This window comes from Puma concolor, chromosome C2 (genome assembly GCF_028749965.1).
Source record: "Puma concolor isolate L17-30 chromosome C2, mPumCon1.1.hap2, whole genome shotgun sequence".
Classification (NCBI taxonomy): Eukaryota; Metazoa; Chordata; class Mammalia; order Carnivora; family Felidae; genus Puma; species Puma concolor.
In genome coordinates, this window is record NC_141675.1 from 73,312,133 (window position 1) to 73,328,948 (window position 16,816).

Consider the following 16,816-nt stretch of genomic DNA (forward strand, 5'->3'; position numbering starts at 1 on the left):
GGTTTCTGTGTGAGAATTTTAATGTTTTGTTGGCCATTTGGATCTGCTTTTCTGTAAATTGTTCGATGTTTGCCCATATTCCTGTTGTGCCTTTTGTCACTTTTTGAGATCTCTTAGGATTCATTTATTAAGAGTGTCCCCTTCTCATTTAATTCTTGTTGACTTTTTGGTATCTCTGGGTTGTAGAGAAGTTTTATGTTTTACATACTGAACTATTTTTTTCCTCGACAGAAACCAGAGTTTCTAGTCCTGGCTAAACACAGCCTGTGTCATGTTTATACATATAATTTCCTAAATTCTTTTGTGGTGTTTTCATTTATTTTATCTTAATTATAAGACTTATGTTTGAATATTCATAGGCAAATGTGTTAGTACCATGTATTAAAAAATCATCTGTTGTTTTAAAGGTTTTTTGTTTTGTTTTTGCATGTGTGGGAATTATGAGGAAGATGTCCAGCATCCAGGAGAGCTGGGTCTCATTCAGGGTTGATAGAACATCCTGAGAATTACTGCAGAAAGTCTTCTGGAGTGCTCTGGGAAGACCGTAAAGAGTCCTTGAAGGAGGATGTGTGACATGTTTTTGGCAAAAATGCAGCCACCTAGGAGTCTTATCCTTACCTTACTGCCCTGGGCCCTCTTGTTTTACCAATCACATAGTAAGTAGTGTATCTGCGACCCAGTCTTTAACAGCAAAAGCACTGGGGGCACCTGGCTGGCTCAGTTGGAAGAGCATAGGACTCTTGGTCTCAGGGTCGTGAGTTCAGGTCCCATGTTGGGTGTAGAGATTACTTAGAAATAAAAAAATCTTAAAAAAACAAACCCAAAACAGTGAAACCATTGCACTCTAGTCTTTTTAGCAAGAATGTTTTCCCCCTTCCTTAATGATGTCTTTTTATATCTGTTACCTGAATATATAGTCCAGAAACATAAAATGTTTAAATGTGAACTATTACTTGACATAAAAGCACTGGGAGGAAGGTTTTTAGATGGTATTTTTTTAGGGAGAGGAGTAGTTTTAAGTACTTCTGGCACACCTTTGAGTGCGTGGGAATACCTTGATTTAAGAAGCTTTGATTCCTTCAGCTTAAAAATTGAGACATAAAAAATTACTTAGGCAATGATGATGACCTGTATTTGGGAACCTATTATCTAAGTCAGTTATAATCTGATAGAGTTTCTCATCTGAATTATATAGAAGCACTATTTTCTTTAATTTTTCCGAGGTTAGTGCATAGCTTGTACCATTCTAGATGCGTGGGAGAGAAGTTCATCACACATGGTAATGCTTAGTGAATGGATTGTATGTATTCTCTTAATACCCTGGTTGAGAAATACTGTGTGCTATATTCAGTTGCCTTATTTTTACCCTTGTAAAATGGATCATAACATGTAGAGTGCAGAGCAGGACAAGAGATGATTCTGATTGTTGACATGTTGGTTTGAGGTAGGAGAGTGAGCTAGCAGCAGAGATGACCTGTACAGTTGAAATTGGGGTTTAGAGTCCAAGGAATAGGTTCCTTTTCTGTACACAGATTTGGTAAGTTCGTGGGAGATATGTACAATTTCATTGTATCTAAAGTGGTATCAGTTCTAAGTGGCATTAAGAAATATTGCCAGTTAATCTTAGTGGATGTTGATGTTTATTGAAAGATTATTTATTAAAGTTTATTTATTTTGAGAGAGTGGGGGAGAGGCAGAGAATTCCAAGCAGGCTCTGCACTGTCAGTGTAGAGCCCTGTGCATGGCTTGAACTCATGAAGCGTGAGATCATGAACTGAGCTGAAATCAAGAGTTGGGGACACTTAACTGAGCCACCAGGCACCCCTTTATTTATTTTTCAGTATTTTATTTTTTAAGTAATCTCTGCACTCAACGTGGAGCTCAAATTTACAACCCCGAAAGAGTTGCATGCTCAAGACTGAGTGGGCCAGGGGCTCCTGAAGGGTTTCTTCAACATTTGAATGCATAAAATGGAAGGAGTAAGCAAATTAAATTGGTTAAAGTATCTTCACATTCAGGTGGTTGTGTTTCTACTTACAGTATCTTCCTCAGTGCCAAAGAGAGCATTGATGTTGCAAGCATACTTTAAAAAGAACTCTCCTGTATTAACTCCAGGATTTTCTTGCAAGAATTTTCGTCCACTCTGTAAGTTTTGGTGCTGGTGTTTTCTTGATTTTATCAGAAGGTGTCAACAGAAGTACCTTCTGGTAAGAAACCTTTATTCTTGCTTTTGTTGGTTTGCTGAATGAAATGCCAAGAGGTTGCAGTCAAGTGCCACAGAAAATTGCAGGCAAACCGAGTTTGAGGGTGTTCAGTGACATTTATATCCTGGCTGCCATGTGGCTATCTGCTGTTCTCTTAAGATGCCATCAATTTTAAGATGTATCCTGATTTCAGAAAGATTAAATTAGAAGTGAAGAGCTAGGAAGGTAGACTGGGGCCAGACAATCAGTAAATAAGTAGGTAATTGATCAAGGGATAACAAGTGATCATCAAATCCATGGGGTAGTTTTTGGGGGTGGTGGTGGCAGAAGAAGACCTGAGGTGAATTTTTATATGTTGTCAACTTTTCCTTTCTCATGGGTTTTGTTTTCATAATTCTATTTATGCACAGCAGTAACTTTTACTGATGTAGCTGGGGAAATGGAGAGTTAGCACAGAGGAAACAAAGGATCTAAGAAACTGAGCCCAGTGCCTTTAATATATAATTTTTTAATCCACTTAATTTTTAGAAATACAGTATTTTGTCACAAATTTGCTTATAATTAAGCCATCAGCTGTGATGTTTTAACACATTGGAAAAGGCATCCAGAAATACAGAATTAAAAAAATTTTAATTTTGGGAGAGCCCCAGTGGGGGGGGGGGGGGGGCACAGAGACAGGAGCCAGAGGATCTAAAGCGGGCTCTGTGCTAACAGACTGACAGTAACGAACCTGATGTGGAGCCATCCAGTTGCCCCTAGAAGATGAGTTTTTAAATTCAGCATTTACAGCCTCCTATGGAGTGAATTTGGGGGCTGTGTGCATGTGGTTTCAGCTTCCCTTTTGCAAAAATGAAGGATCTGGAAGGGCTATAAAAGAAAAATACATTTTTTTTTTTTAGGTAAACTTTACGCCCAACGTGTGGCTTGAACTCAAGGTTCCAAGGTCCAGGTGTGCTCTACTACTGAGCCAGTTAGGCGCCCTGGTAGAAATTTTATCTTCAGGATTATTAGTTAACTTTTCCACAGACAGGGTCCCTGATTCATCTGTCCTGATATTTGACTATATTTATAATCTCATTCTTCCCATTCCTGAAGTAATTCATACCATGTTTTTTTCTGTTTAATCAGTAGGATTCACCCCCTACACCCTCCCATGACTACCTTCATCAAGTTGAAAACTGTTTTTCAGCTGTAGTGTTTTCTGCCTTTTAGGTAGATAATTCTGTGCACCTTGTTCTTTCCGCAGACAATTTAAGCTCTCGCCTCAAAATTGCTAAATACATTATGCAAATATTTAAAAAGAGGTTACTGTTTATATTCTGATAAGGAAGGATCTGCAAGATAGAAAGAAAAGGGAAGTTCATAGGAATTGACAGTAAACATAAGATTTTAAAGAGGATTTGTATATTGAAATTACAACTTTTTCTGTGATTACCCCTTCATATAGTTCATACCCATTGTTACTTTTGCTTATTAGCTTTGTTCAGCTTTTAGCTCACTTGACACTTATAAATTGGGAATTTAACTCTGCTGTGTTCCATCCTCTTCTACTCTTTTCATGTGATGATTGTTTACCTATTTTAGCTTTTAGGTATTGTAAACTTGTCAAACTTTTTGTGGCTTTTGGGTTTTGTTCATTTGGTTAGAAAGGCCTTCCTTACTCTGAAGTTAAAAGTAACTTGTGGTTTGGGATCTTTATTGATTTAAAAAACACTTTGAGTCTTTCATCCATTAATTCTATTTTTGGTGAAAACATCAATTTCATTTTTTTTCCAATAATTATCCAGGTGTCCCAGTACCATTTAAAAACAATCCATTCCTCCCTCTATTTGTAATTTCCTAAGTGACTTGGACCTGTTTCTGGAATCTGTTTTCCTTTAAAATGTGTTTTCTTTTGTCTTGGTTATTGTAGCTTTAAAATAAGCTTTACTATTTGGTAGGCATAGGGGTGCCTGGCTGGCTGAGTCCACAGAACATCTGACTTTTGATCTTGGTCGTGAGTTTGAGCCCCACGTTGGGTGTAGTGATTACTTAAAACTTAAAATATTTGATTGGGATAGTGTGTTATCTTTACTTCCTACTCCCACTTAAGTTTCCTTTTTGAGTGTTTCCTTTCTTTCTTTTTTTTAAACAGACTTTGGTGTAATTTTATTAATATTAGCCCCTTTTCCCCCAATGGAATCATCACTCAGTATTTTAGTGGGGTCTCATAGAAGGGCATATTGAAAATTTTACAATATCAAGATCTCCTATCAAAGAATGTGATAGGATTTACATTTTCCTGAGTATTCTAGTTATGTTCATTAGTTGAATTTCAAATTTCTGTACATAGGTCCTGTACATTTATGTTGTTTTAACTGTGGAGGCATACCTAAGATTATGTTTTTTCATTGCTACTGCTATTAGAATTTTTTTTGTCTGTTTTATTTTCCAGCTGCTTTTTGCTTTATCTAATGCTTGAATTGTTGAAATTTAAAGAAAAATTTATTTTTGAAAAATACTTTTGAAAATACTTTTGAAAAATCACTTCAGGCAGTTCTATAGCCCAGGGATTCTTGCTGTTCATCGTGTCCCTTATCTCAATTTTATACATGGTTCATGACATTCTTAGGTTTTTACTGTGTAATGTTCTATTTGTTGTTTTACTATGTAATGTTCTATTTGTTGTTTTGTTGGGGATAGCATTTTAAAGATACATATATGTTTTTAATTTTTTTAAGTTTTTTTTTTTTTTTAAGTTTATTTTGAGAGTGAGAGAGTGAGCAAGCATGAACAAGGGAAGGGCAGAGAGAATCCCAGGCAGGCTCTGCGCTGACGGTGTCCTGAAATAGGCTTCGAATTCAAAAACAGATCATGACCTGAGCTGAAATCAAGAGTTGGATGGTTAACCGACTGAGCCACCCAAGTGCCCCTAAAGATACTTCATCACATTTTAGATGTGGTATACTGCCTTGTTGCTTATTAATGCTATTTTAAATTACAGTTAATAGTGTTACATATAATCATATAAAGAGACCATTTTGTAATGATGAATCTTCCATGTTTGCATATCTATGGGAAGAAAAGAAAGAAATCTCAAAGGTTTTGTTCTGAGAAATATGGGTCCTGGGCCAGATGAATAGTGAACAGGAAGAGAGAAACAAATCCCCAAAGTTTGGACTAGAATACAAGGTGGACAGAAGTTGTGAAGACTTAGTCATAAAGCCCCCTACTGCTTTGTGCAGAGAAATGTGACCTTTGTAATTCAGTGTCCCCTGACTCCCAAGATTTTGGCAAAGACCCAACCCTGCCATTTTGGGTCTTGAGTGTATAGGGACCTAGCATCATCATTCTGGTGACTTTGAATGTACAGAAATAATTTCAGGAGTGTGGACTGAGTCCTGAATTAAATGGACAAAGTTTCATAGAGATCTGGCCATTAGAGGTACCTTATCCTTAGAATCTAGAGTTTGGGGATTAGAACATGTTTCCTAACTGTTCATCACAGCCCAAATACATTTTAAGAACTGGGTTTTAAATTTTTTTTTTTTTTAACCGGTTTATTTTGAGTGAAAGAGAGCCAGTAGGGGAGGGACAGAAAGAGGGAGAGAGAGAATCCCAAGCAGGCTCCTTGCCAGACTTGGGGCTCAATCTCATAAACAGGAGATCAGTGACCTGAGCCGATCAGTGACCTGAACTGAAATCCAGAGTAGGATGTAACTGACTGAGCCACCCAGGTACCTCCTGGGTGTCCAATTCTTAATCTGCTTAATCTCATGATTGAGGGGTATTAAGTAATTAGAATAGGTGTCTAGAGTTGTATTTTCTCTTAAAGTTTGTGGAAAATGTGCATCCAAATAAAGCTGGTGTTGGTGATGGAAGTAAAGGGGATGGGGCTGGAAAGAGATGAATAAGCATTGAATTTTAGATAGGATAAAAAAAGATTTTTACTGTAACGAAGGGTAGAATTTCCCCAGTGGCTTGAAGTTCTTATTTGAACGAATTCACTGTGTAAACTATACAGAAATCTTAAGGGTTACTTAGTGAAACATTCTAGACTCTGAAAGTGGTTTGTGAAGGACTAGAAAACTAGTGAAAGTTGGAAATATGACTCATTTCTGATGGCAAGATGTGTTTTATTGTCATATTCGTGAACTTGGAAATTTTCAGTTTCTGAAGTATTCCTTACAGATGTTATGGATATTAATAAAGAGATTTGTTGGTGATGTAACTATGAAAGTGATGACCAAAATTATTGCTGAAAGTGGATGTGTGGCTGAACCTACTAGAAATAAAGAAACTGGCTAGGCTGTCATTATAGCATGGTCATATAATCAGAAGTGGAATGTTAGCTCTTAATATTTATTTATTTATGTATGTATGTATGTATATTTATTTTTGAGAGAGAGAGAGAGACAGAGCGTGAGCAGGGGAGGGGCAGAGAGAGGGAGACAGAATCTGAAGCAGGCTCCAGGCTCTGAGTTGTCATCACAGAACCCGATGTGGGGCTTGAACTCAGACTGTGAGATCGTGACCTGAGCCAAAGTCGATGCTTAATCGACTGAGCCGCCCAGGCGCCCCTAGCTCTTAATTTTTAACTTTGAGGAAGAAAGGAATAAAAAGATCTCCAGAATTGCATGGCTGGAGCTTCTATAACACTCTTAAAAGGAATGTATTCTGAATTTTAGGCCTCATGAGGATATTTGCATTGAAATGTCCCAAAGTACACAAACAAAGCAGGTAATAGACGTTTGAAGCTGGAGTGAGAATCAGGGCCAAATACAAAATGATGCAGTTAATTGAGTAGCAAACGTGAGAAGAGTGCACTGACCTTAGATTTATTAGTTACCTACATTCTGTGATTGGTGAGTCTGCATTATTAAGGAAAATGTTTTTGTATTAAGCCACATCTGTTACTCTCTCCTTTTTTAAGTATTTCTGTCTGTAGTTCCAAAAGTTTTCTGTAGTACTGATCTTCTTGCTTTTCGGTTTTTCCACTGCCAGTTTGTTTCAGTGTTGGGTTTGCTAATTTGCTTAGAATTATGTCTGATGTAGTAAGTATTCAATGTTAGTAATTGTTGGTTTGATTTTAAATAACTGACATTTCCTCTTCTGTTTTGTAAAATTCTAAAGTTTTGTTGTAATGTTTTCTCTTTATTGTCTTTATTCTTGTGTCAGTTTACGCCTTAAAATTCCTTTAGTACTATTTAATGGACTTTGGGAGGAAGATGAGGTCAACAGGATATGTTCATTCCTGCTTTGTTTTAAGCAGGTACTGCAAGTGTGTTCTTTATTTAGCTAGTTTTTAGTGGACATTATGGCGTTTAGTGTGATAAAAATGTTTTAGAAAATTATTTACTGAATATCTTGTGGTTCAAAGTGTGTGTGTAAGCATTTGACTAAGGCTGAGAACTTTGCAGTTCTGTGTGACAGTAATATAAAGTATCATTTAATGTCAGTTGTAATCATACAAGTGCCAAGGACTGCTTTCCCAAGGTGTACAGTCGTGGAGCAAGCGCTTGAACCATTATTCTACACCTAAGTCCTTTGCTTTCTTGAATGTCCTCGGACAGTTTCTTTCAGTTGCATCAGTCAGATGACGATAGATTAAAAATACTCAACTAGAAAATGACCCCTGATTTTTATTGAGAATCTTTATATTCATCCCAAAATGGTTTTGCGACAATGTATTTACTGTAGCCCCCCGTTTTTTTTTTTTAAGTGAAGGAAGATGGGAAGTTAGGAAAAAATGAGATTAAATTAATGGGAGATTAATATTCAGAATGAAGTCATGCTTTTTACTAACAGATGATTATAATTTAATATTTATAATCATAATTTCACCAAGTACTATGGTGACTATTAAATGTTTTAAATTCTCATAATTCCATTCTGTGCCCCAAATGGGGCTTGAACTCATGACCCTGAGATCAAGAGTCACATGCTCTACTGACAGAGCCAGCAAGGCACCCCAGTATAACCTTTGATTGAATATTGATATGCTTTTGATAATGTTTTTGTTTTTCACAGGGATTTATCAAAGATGTTCATGAAGACTCCCTCACAGTTGTTTTTGAGAACAAGTAAGTTATTTTTTTTAAATCGATACAGACCTTGATTTTAACGATTGGTTGTGCTAAACTGGTGTTTGCTTTTGGATATTCCTGTTGCCGGTGAAAGTGATTTTGCTCTTGGGTGGGGATCTTTGGTTGTTTGATCATAATCAGTTCAAGTAATTCTAGTTTTGGTGACTTTTCACCATTTTTCTGCCCACAATGTACTTGTCACTTTTTCATGACTTTCTTTTTTTTTCCAAAACAGGTGAACAGGAATCCGTATTTTTTGTAAAAATAGGTGGCACAAATGGGATTATGCAATGCTTAATTCTTAAAATCCAAGAATGTTGAAATGATGTAGAAGGCCTTTCACATGGCTACTGGTAGTCAGAGTTGAGTATTGGGCTGCTTTTAATTTAAGCTGGATATTAATAAGGAGTAATAATCAGTTTTATAACTGTTGTAAGATCTAGGTCATGAAGTTTTAAAACTTGGTTAGGAAGAGCTATAAAGGAGCATTGTATAATTAAAGGTCAGAAAAGAAATCTTCAACTTCCACTTTTTAAAAGGTAGCTGCCCAGCAGCTGTTGTCATGTAGAAACAAGTGTTGGAATGATTCTGCCTTTAGCAGCTGCCATTTAGACTGTAATGGTGAAAAAGCACTCAAAAATATTCCTTATCTCCTGATGTTTTGCACAGCATTTGCACCTGGAAGCTTTAGGAATTCATGTGCTGATGTACCTCCCAGGCATATGAATGACCTATTAGAACTTAGAGTAGGAATATCCACACAAAAAATGTGAGTTAAGCAACAGCTAAATTTTTAGTTTGAGAGAGCACACGTGCGTGTGTGCAAGTCAGAGGGGCAGAGAGAGAGGGGAAAGTGAGAATCCCAAGCAGGCTCCACTCCCTCAGCCTGGGGGTTGATCTGATGAACTGTGAGATCATGACCTGAGCCCAAATCAAGACTCAGACACTTAACGGATTGAGCCACCCAGGCAGCTCCTAAATTTGTTCTAATACAGTATTTGCTACAAAGATTGAAAGTAAACTTTTCCCAGGTTTTAAGATTGTTGTATGAATTCACTGCAGAAAACATAAATTCTGTGTAAGAAAATCTTTTATAATTCAGGCATGACAAATAATTGAGTAATTTTCTGTGTTTCTGTGAACATGTACACATTATGCAGCTAATATTTTATAATCTCTGAAATTCTGTTCCTTGATAGATCATTTACTTGTAAAATTGAGAGAAATTGATTGCACTGCCGTTTATTGGCAGCAGTGTAGATGTGACATTATTTTGAGTCTAAATTACTACTATGAACTTAGCCTGTTTCATTTTTAGGATAACGTATGTATTCCCTTAGGATGAGTAATTTGGATGGTGATACATAATTACTATTAATGTTAATTTAGAAACTTCATCAACAGTCTTGCAAAGTCTGTTTTACCTCAACAAACTCATTACTTGGAAAAATAATATGAACGAAGCTTGTTTTTCCTTAGGGAAAGCTAAATGATTAACTTGAAAAATATACACCTCTAAGCATAGACTGTATAGTTTCCATATTAGGGGCTTATAGAATAACCTATTCTAAAATTGTTAATTATTTTTCTGATCCTTCAGCTGGCAGCCAGAACGCCAGGTTCCATTTAATGAAGTTAGATTACCACCACCGCCTGATATAAAAAAAGAAATTAGTGAAGGAGACGAAGTAGAGGTACGTATTTTAAGTTTATTTTCTTGTGATTTTTTTTTGTTTTGTTTTAAATATCCTTGTAGGAAAGTCTCTTTAGCTGATAGAGAATAAATATAATTCCTCGTCTCTATTCTTTGTATTGTTAATTGGCTGTGTAATATAGTAGTGCTTGAGTTTTGGAACCGGAACAGGGATTCATTGTCTCAGCTTTACCATTTTTACCTTTGTGGCCTTGATTAATTTTTTTTTTACCACTAAAATGAAAATAATTTGGGAATTAAACATGGTAGTACATTTGTATTGGTTTGTATAAAATCTGACACAACTGTGTGGTGTTGGTTGCTGTTTTCCTTCTTTTGCTAATTACTTGAAAATTCTCTTGTGCTTTTTTTTAGTGTCTTTGTAATAGGTATCCTTTAATATGGTGAACGTTAATATCGTTGATAACGTAACTGTGAAATTTTGTATTTAGCATATTGCCTTGTTGAATATTTTAGAAATGTCCAGAAAATTTTAAATTTTAAAAGTACAGAAAAACACAAAGGACTAAACAGGAATTGCTGCTGAGAGAACAAAACTGCCGTTAACCATTTTTGTCATTCCCAGGCTCGTTCTCACCTATTCTTAAAAATAAAAGTGGGATCATATAGTATTGCTTCTTTGTATATACCTTTTTTTTTTTTTTTTTACACTTAGTAGATTTTAGATGTCTGTCTTAAGTATGTTAGTGTTGGTTAATATGCCTGATGTTATGTAAAATGAAACTTGGAAATACTTGTCAAATAGAGGTGTTATGAATTTGTTGGAGATAGAAATTTGTGATTTTCAAGAAATTGACATAATTCCTTCAAGTGCTCTAATACGCTGAATATATTTCTCACAGGGAGTTGGTTTGATAATACTGAAAGAATTTTCAGGTTTCCTTTGTATCTAGTTTATGTAGGGCGGGGGTGGGGAAACCAGAGGTATAGGAGAACCTATACAGATGAAATAGCTGTCTAAATGTTTCTATAAGCACTTACCAGTACCTACTCTGTGCCAGACAATGGTCTGAGCACTTTGCACATGAATTCATTTAGTTATTTGCCTTTTTTTCCTGTAATTTTTAATGGTAAATTTTGAGTTCCCATTAACTGTAGGTGTTATATATCAGGAAACCAAAGAATTATGGCACTCCTGACAGCCTGAAAGCATTTCCATTCTAATCTTCAGCCTAGATTTTAATTACTTGCTCTAAATTTGTGGGGGCACTCTTGTTTTTGGTAAATCAAGGCATTTTGTAACTTAATTGTGTCTGGGCACCATGAGCCTGCTCCCTAATGGTATAATGGTATAGGTTTTACTTTACTCTTTTCTTTTATAGTTCACTTCCACCAAAAGTGGGTACTAAGAACTTTTTTATAAGGAGATCTGTAACTGTAGTCTTGGTGTGTGTATTTGTGTCCTTTAGGGAAACGTCATAGATGGTATGGGAAGACACAGGGAAACAAAGTGGCAAAGTGATTGCTAAAAATTAAGGAATGTGAAGTAGGTTACTGGTGGGTAGTACTATGAACTGGTAGTGGTGATGCTGCTAATTACTACTGTACCTGTTCGCTTGGACTTCAGTGAAAAAATGTTTTTCTCAATACTGTATCCTTTCCTAATTATCCATCCCTAATTAGGGATGGTAAAAGAGCTTGATTTATTTTCAGTTTTCAAATTTTATTTCTGTTTTAGAAGTTCTTCCTTCTGGAATTCTGGTAATTAGGAAAAGCAAGGAATGACTTCATTTTTCGAAATGTTCTAGAATTAGGAATGTGGTGGTTGATTCTGAGATTAGTGCTTTTCATACGTTTTAAATTGTTGGTCAGATACTCATTGATAGTGTAAAGGCTCAGATTTAAGGAAAAACTTGGTGGTGTGCTCACAATGTTACATTGCGCTTTTCCCTGTCTCAGACTTAAAAGTTCCTATCCAGTTCCTGGACGTCTTTTTGGCTTGCCTCCCCACCAGTATACAAAATACTGGTGTAAGAGATGGAATGAATTGGAAATTGATGATTGCAGAGTATTTTATTTCACATTGTGTTTTATGGTTCAGTTGGTGAAATTTGCTCCTTAAATTGTGAGACTCATTATCTGAAATTAAGATGTTCTTGTCATTTTTTCCACTTTTGAAAAATTCGAAAATTTATGTAAAGTTAAAATTGATATTCTACCAATGGATTTGTTGGCTCCCCCCCCCCCCCCCTTTTGTTTTTGCTATCATTAGTTAGGAATCTGTCTACATGACCTGGAATGTTTAGGAATTGTGGTTATTGGTGCTTTATATTTTGAACCAATTTTTTGAAAACTCCACTGTTTTTTTTTAATTTTTAATTAAAAAAATTTTAATTTTAGTGTAGTTAACATACAGTGTTACATTAGTTTAGGTGTACAATATAGTGATTGAATAGTTCCATGTATTACTTGGTGCTCATCAAGATGAGTGTACTCTTTATTCCTTTCACCTATTTCACCCATCCCCTCTGGTAACCATCTGTTCTCTATAAGAATTTGTATTTTGGTTTATCCTCCTTTTTTTTTCTTTCTTTTGTTTTATTCCACATATGAGTGAAATGATATGGCATTTGTCTTTCTCTGACTGGCTTATTTTGCTTAATGTTATACCCTTTACCTTCGTCCATGTCACTGTATATGGCAAGATTTCATTCTTTTTGTGGCTGAATTGTATTCATTGTATATGTTCTGTGTGTGTGTACTACGTCTTCTTTATTCATCAGTTGATGCACATTTGGTTTGATGTACATTTTGATGCTTCCATAGTTTGACTATTGTAAATAATGCTGCAGTCAACATAAGGGTGCATGTATCCCTTCAAATTGGTGTTTTTGTATTTTTTAGGTAAATACCCAGTGGTGTGATTAGTAGGTTGTAAGATAGTTCTATTTTTAATTTAAATTTAAGTAAAGTGTAATATAAGAAATGAAATGATACAGAATTATATAAAGTGAAAAGCAGACCTTCCCTCTTAGTGTGGGTGTGCTTGTCTGTTCACCATATCTTAATTATCATTTACCAGAGTTGTGTTTCTCTTCAGCTTTTTTATTTGCATTTATAAATAATGTTTTCTTTTAAGTTACAGAAATTGGGAATACATTATATTTGTGATTTCTGTGTTCAGTTAGGATATAATTGGATCTTTTCATGTCTGCATATACAGATTTACCTCATTCTTTATAAGAACCCCATCATATTTATTAAGATAGGTGTATCATAATTAGAAGACACTGAAATTGCTAAATTGGAGGCATGTATATTTCAAATTTTGATGGTACCAAAATGTACCAATTTTGTCTTCCAAAATGCATTTTTGGGGGCGCCTGGGTGGCGCAGTCGGTTAAGTGTCCAACTTCAGCCAGGTCACGATCTCGCGGTCCGTGAGTTCGAGCCCCGCGTCGGGCTCTGGGCTGATGGCTCAGAGCCTGGAGCCTGCTTCTAATTCTGTATCTCCCTGTCTCTCTGCCCCTCCCCCGTTCATGCTCTCTCTCTGTCCCAAAAATAAATAAACGTTGAAAAAAAAAATCAAAATGCATTTTTGATTTACCACTTACACATTGGCTAACACATAAAGGTGTTTGTTTCCTCATAGATTGGCCGGCTGGGTTGTTATTAATTGTAAAGTTTTATAAACCTGATAACAGGAAGGGGATGTCTTTTGAGTGTTCATTTCTTTGATCACTAGTGATATGGAGCTTCTTTTAAATTAGTTTATTGGCTTTTAGCCCTTTGTTCTATGAATTGTGTGAGTTTTTTTGTCCATGTATTTTGATAATAGAACATTTTTGTATTTTATGTAGGTTTTTGTGGTATATGTGCAGTCAAATGCTCTACCCCTGAGCTATACCCCCATTTTTGTGTTATATATTGTACTTTCTCCCAGTCAGTTAAAAAGTGTATTTAATGCCTTTTGCCACAAAGTTATAATTTATTCCAATCTGCCAATTTTTTTTGGTGTGGCCTTCAAGATACTTTTAGTATTTTTTAGTATTTCTACAGGTATGGTCTGTTCTTTTTTTTTTATTAAGGAGTGTTTAGGTTTTTAATCTAACTTCTCTAACTTAGTACACAGTATATTTTAGTATATTGATATATTTAAATCATCAGCCACTGTTTCTGCTAGTCACATATCATAAAGCAGTAATAATAGCTGATGCTGGTATAGCACTAACATGTGTAATATATGAATAATTGGTTTTTTAAACAGATTATCTCAGTTTGACATAACAGTCTCTTTAGGGCCTCTTCTAAATGCTGTGAATACTTTATTAAATCTTTCCTGGGTCGTATAGCCTGAAGGTTGGGAAGCTGAGAACCAGTTTCAGTTTTTGTCTTAAGTGTTATTCTCTAATATATTAATTATGCTGTATTCACAGGGTGTTGTCAGTTGTGTGCCAGACTTGCAACTCCTGTTCTTTTGCACCTTTGGGAACCTTTCCTTTTTGCAGAAGGGAAAGATCACTTTGATTTGGCTGTCAGTAATGAATTAGAACAAAAATGATCCAGGAGAGAGCTTTTTGTGGAGCTTTTCAGGCATTTGTTTAAAGTTCAGCCATCTGAAATTTTCATTCTTGTCAGTCAGGAATGGCTGAATATTGACAATTTCATATGATTTACTCTAAAATATTTCTGTTATAAAAATGTTAGGCTACTTGAGGATTTACCTTTCCAGTCAACCTGAGGCTGACGTGGAATTAGAGAACGTAAATTAATGTCATTGGTCCAGTGTTGTCAAGAAAACACTATATGATTTATAATAGAAAGATGATTTTGAGAGGTCTACAATTCCAAGCTTTATTTTTAAGCCCTCTTTGTCACTTTCTTTTTTGACTTTTAAGAAGCGGTGACATAGGTTTTAAAATCCTTACAGCATTTAATACAATTAAATTTTTCATTAAGTGATTGTTTGCTTGTTTGATTTTGCTAACTTAAGATTGCTAAGAAAATGCTCAGCTTGTGAAGTTGGAGGTAATGAGAAAACAAAGATTTTTTTTTTTTTAGAATTTCTTAAGATGGCTATATAATGTGAGATATTGGAAGTGCAGTAGAAAATGTTTTTCCCCTGGTGATTTTACATGTGAAGTTTTGTCTTTATTATAGATACCTGCCTTGTTCAGTAAGTTAATATGTGAGCTCACACAAACACATTACATAGAAAGTCTGACATCTGAGGCTAGTGTATCATTTTACAAGGTTTTTAAAGTTTTCTTCTTGGGTTTAACATATGTGATTAAAAAAACCTTTGTTTCTCTTTCTTTCTTTCTTTCTTTCTTTCTTTCTTTCTTTCTTTCTTTCTTTCTTTCTTTCTTTCTTATTGTGATGCTTTTTGTTTGAGATAAGAATTCGCACATTTTTGTTCTTGCAGCATAGGACTTTTCTCTCATTTTATGGCAGATTGTCAGGCTTTGTTAATACTTTAATAAATGTTGGAATAGAGGCCTTGAGAGAAAGTAGGTAAAGGTAATAAGAATACTTTGAGATAGGACACTCCCTTACCTTAAAATTTTTTAAATTCAGTATTTTAGGGGTGCCTATGTGTCTCAATTGGTTAAGCATCTGACTCTTGATTTCAGCTCAGGCCATGATCTCACAGTTTGTGAGCTTAAGCCCTATATCAAGCTCTGTTCTGACAGTGTGGAGCCTGCTCCAGATTCTCCCTCTCTCTCTGCCCCCCCCCCCCTTTCTTGCATGTGTGCACGTTCTCTCTCTCTCTCCCTCTCAAAGATAAATAAAAATGTAAAACAATTTAAAAAAATAAGTATTTGACTTATACAAAAGATGCAAGATATGTGTAGTTTCCATTGTACCTTTATTTAAAACAATATTTTTTTAATGTTTATTTTTGGGAGAGAGAGCAAGAGCCAGGGAGGGACAGAGAGAGAGACAGACAGACAGACAGACACAGAATCTGAAGCAGGCTCCAGGCTCTGAGCTGTCAGCACAGAGCCCAGCATGGGGCTTGATCCCATGAACAGTGAGATCATGACCTGAGCTGAAGTTGGACTGACTTAACGGAAGGTTAACTGACTGAGCCATCCAGGCACCCCTCTGTTGTACCTTTAAAAAATGTCTCCGTTTGATTCTTGGAACCAGTCTGAAAATTTTACCTATTTGTAGTCTTTCTTATAATACCAAGTCTGTTGTTAGTCTTTTTTTTTTTTTTAATTTTTTTTTTTAACGTTTATTCATTTTTTTGGGACAGAGAGAGACAGAGCATGAACGGGGGAGGGGCAGAGAGAGAGAGGGAGACACAGAATCAGAAACAGGCTCCAGGCTCTGAGCCATCAGCCCAGAGCCCGACGCGGGGCTCGAACTCACGGACCGCGAGATCGTGACCTGGCTGAATTCGGACACTTAACCGACTGCGCCACCCAGGCGCCCCTGTTGTTAGTCTTAGTGCTTGGGAAGTGTTCTTAAATGTGCTTCTTAAAGAAGAGGTGAACATACTCATCTTTATTATGTGGGAAATGGATATTTTCCAAGACTTAAGAAACTCATTTGTTAAAAGTATCAGCAACATACACAGATGAGAAAATACTATTGTATAGGTAGATAAGTCACATTAGTGTGTTCTAGATGTTAAGCTTGTTTTTCTAATGTACATATTCCATTTTTTCATAATAGATTATGATTGTAATGAGATAGCGGATACAGAGGAATAGTACTCAACAGATACATCTCAGTTATAAAACCAGCTGCTGTGATTAAATATTCAGTTTAATGGTTAATATTATTTAGAAATTTTCTTTATAATTCAGTGAAATTAATAAACATTCTTTATTTCTGGTGTTCATAGTTTTATTTGGTTGTGACTTTGAAAGGGATAGTTGAAC

The 16,816-nt window shown here is 35.8% G+C and overlaps 1 protein-coding gene across 5 annotated transcripts in view; it reads left to right on the top strand.

Moving 5' to 3' along the window:
* Nucleotides 1–16,816, top strand: part of FXR1 (FMR1 autosomal homolog 1) — an 816,075-nt gene that overhangs the window by 11,862 nt on the left and 787,397 nt on the right. For all 5 annotated transcript variants that reach the window (XM_086674796.1, XM_086674797.1, XM_086674798.1 and 2 more), the window contains exons 2-3: nt 8,214–8,266; nt 9,870–9,963. In XM_086674796.1, the coding sequence (XP_086530922.1) occupies nt 8,214–8,266; nt 9,870–9,963 (147 nt within the window). The remainder of the gene's footprint in view (nt 1–8,213; nt 8,267–9,869; nt 9,964–16,816) is intronic.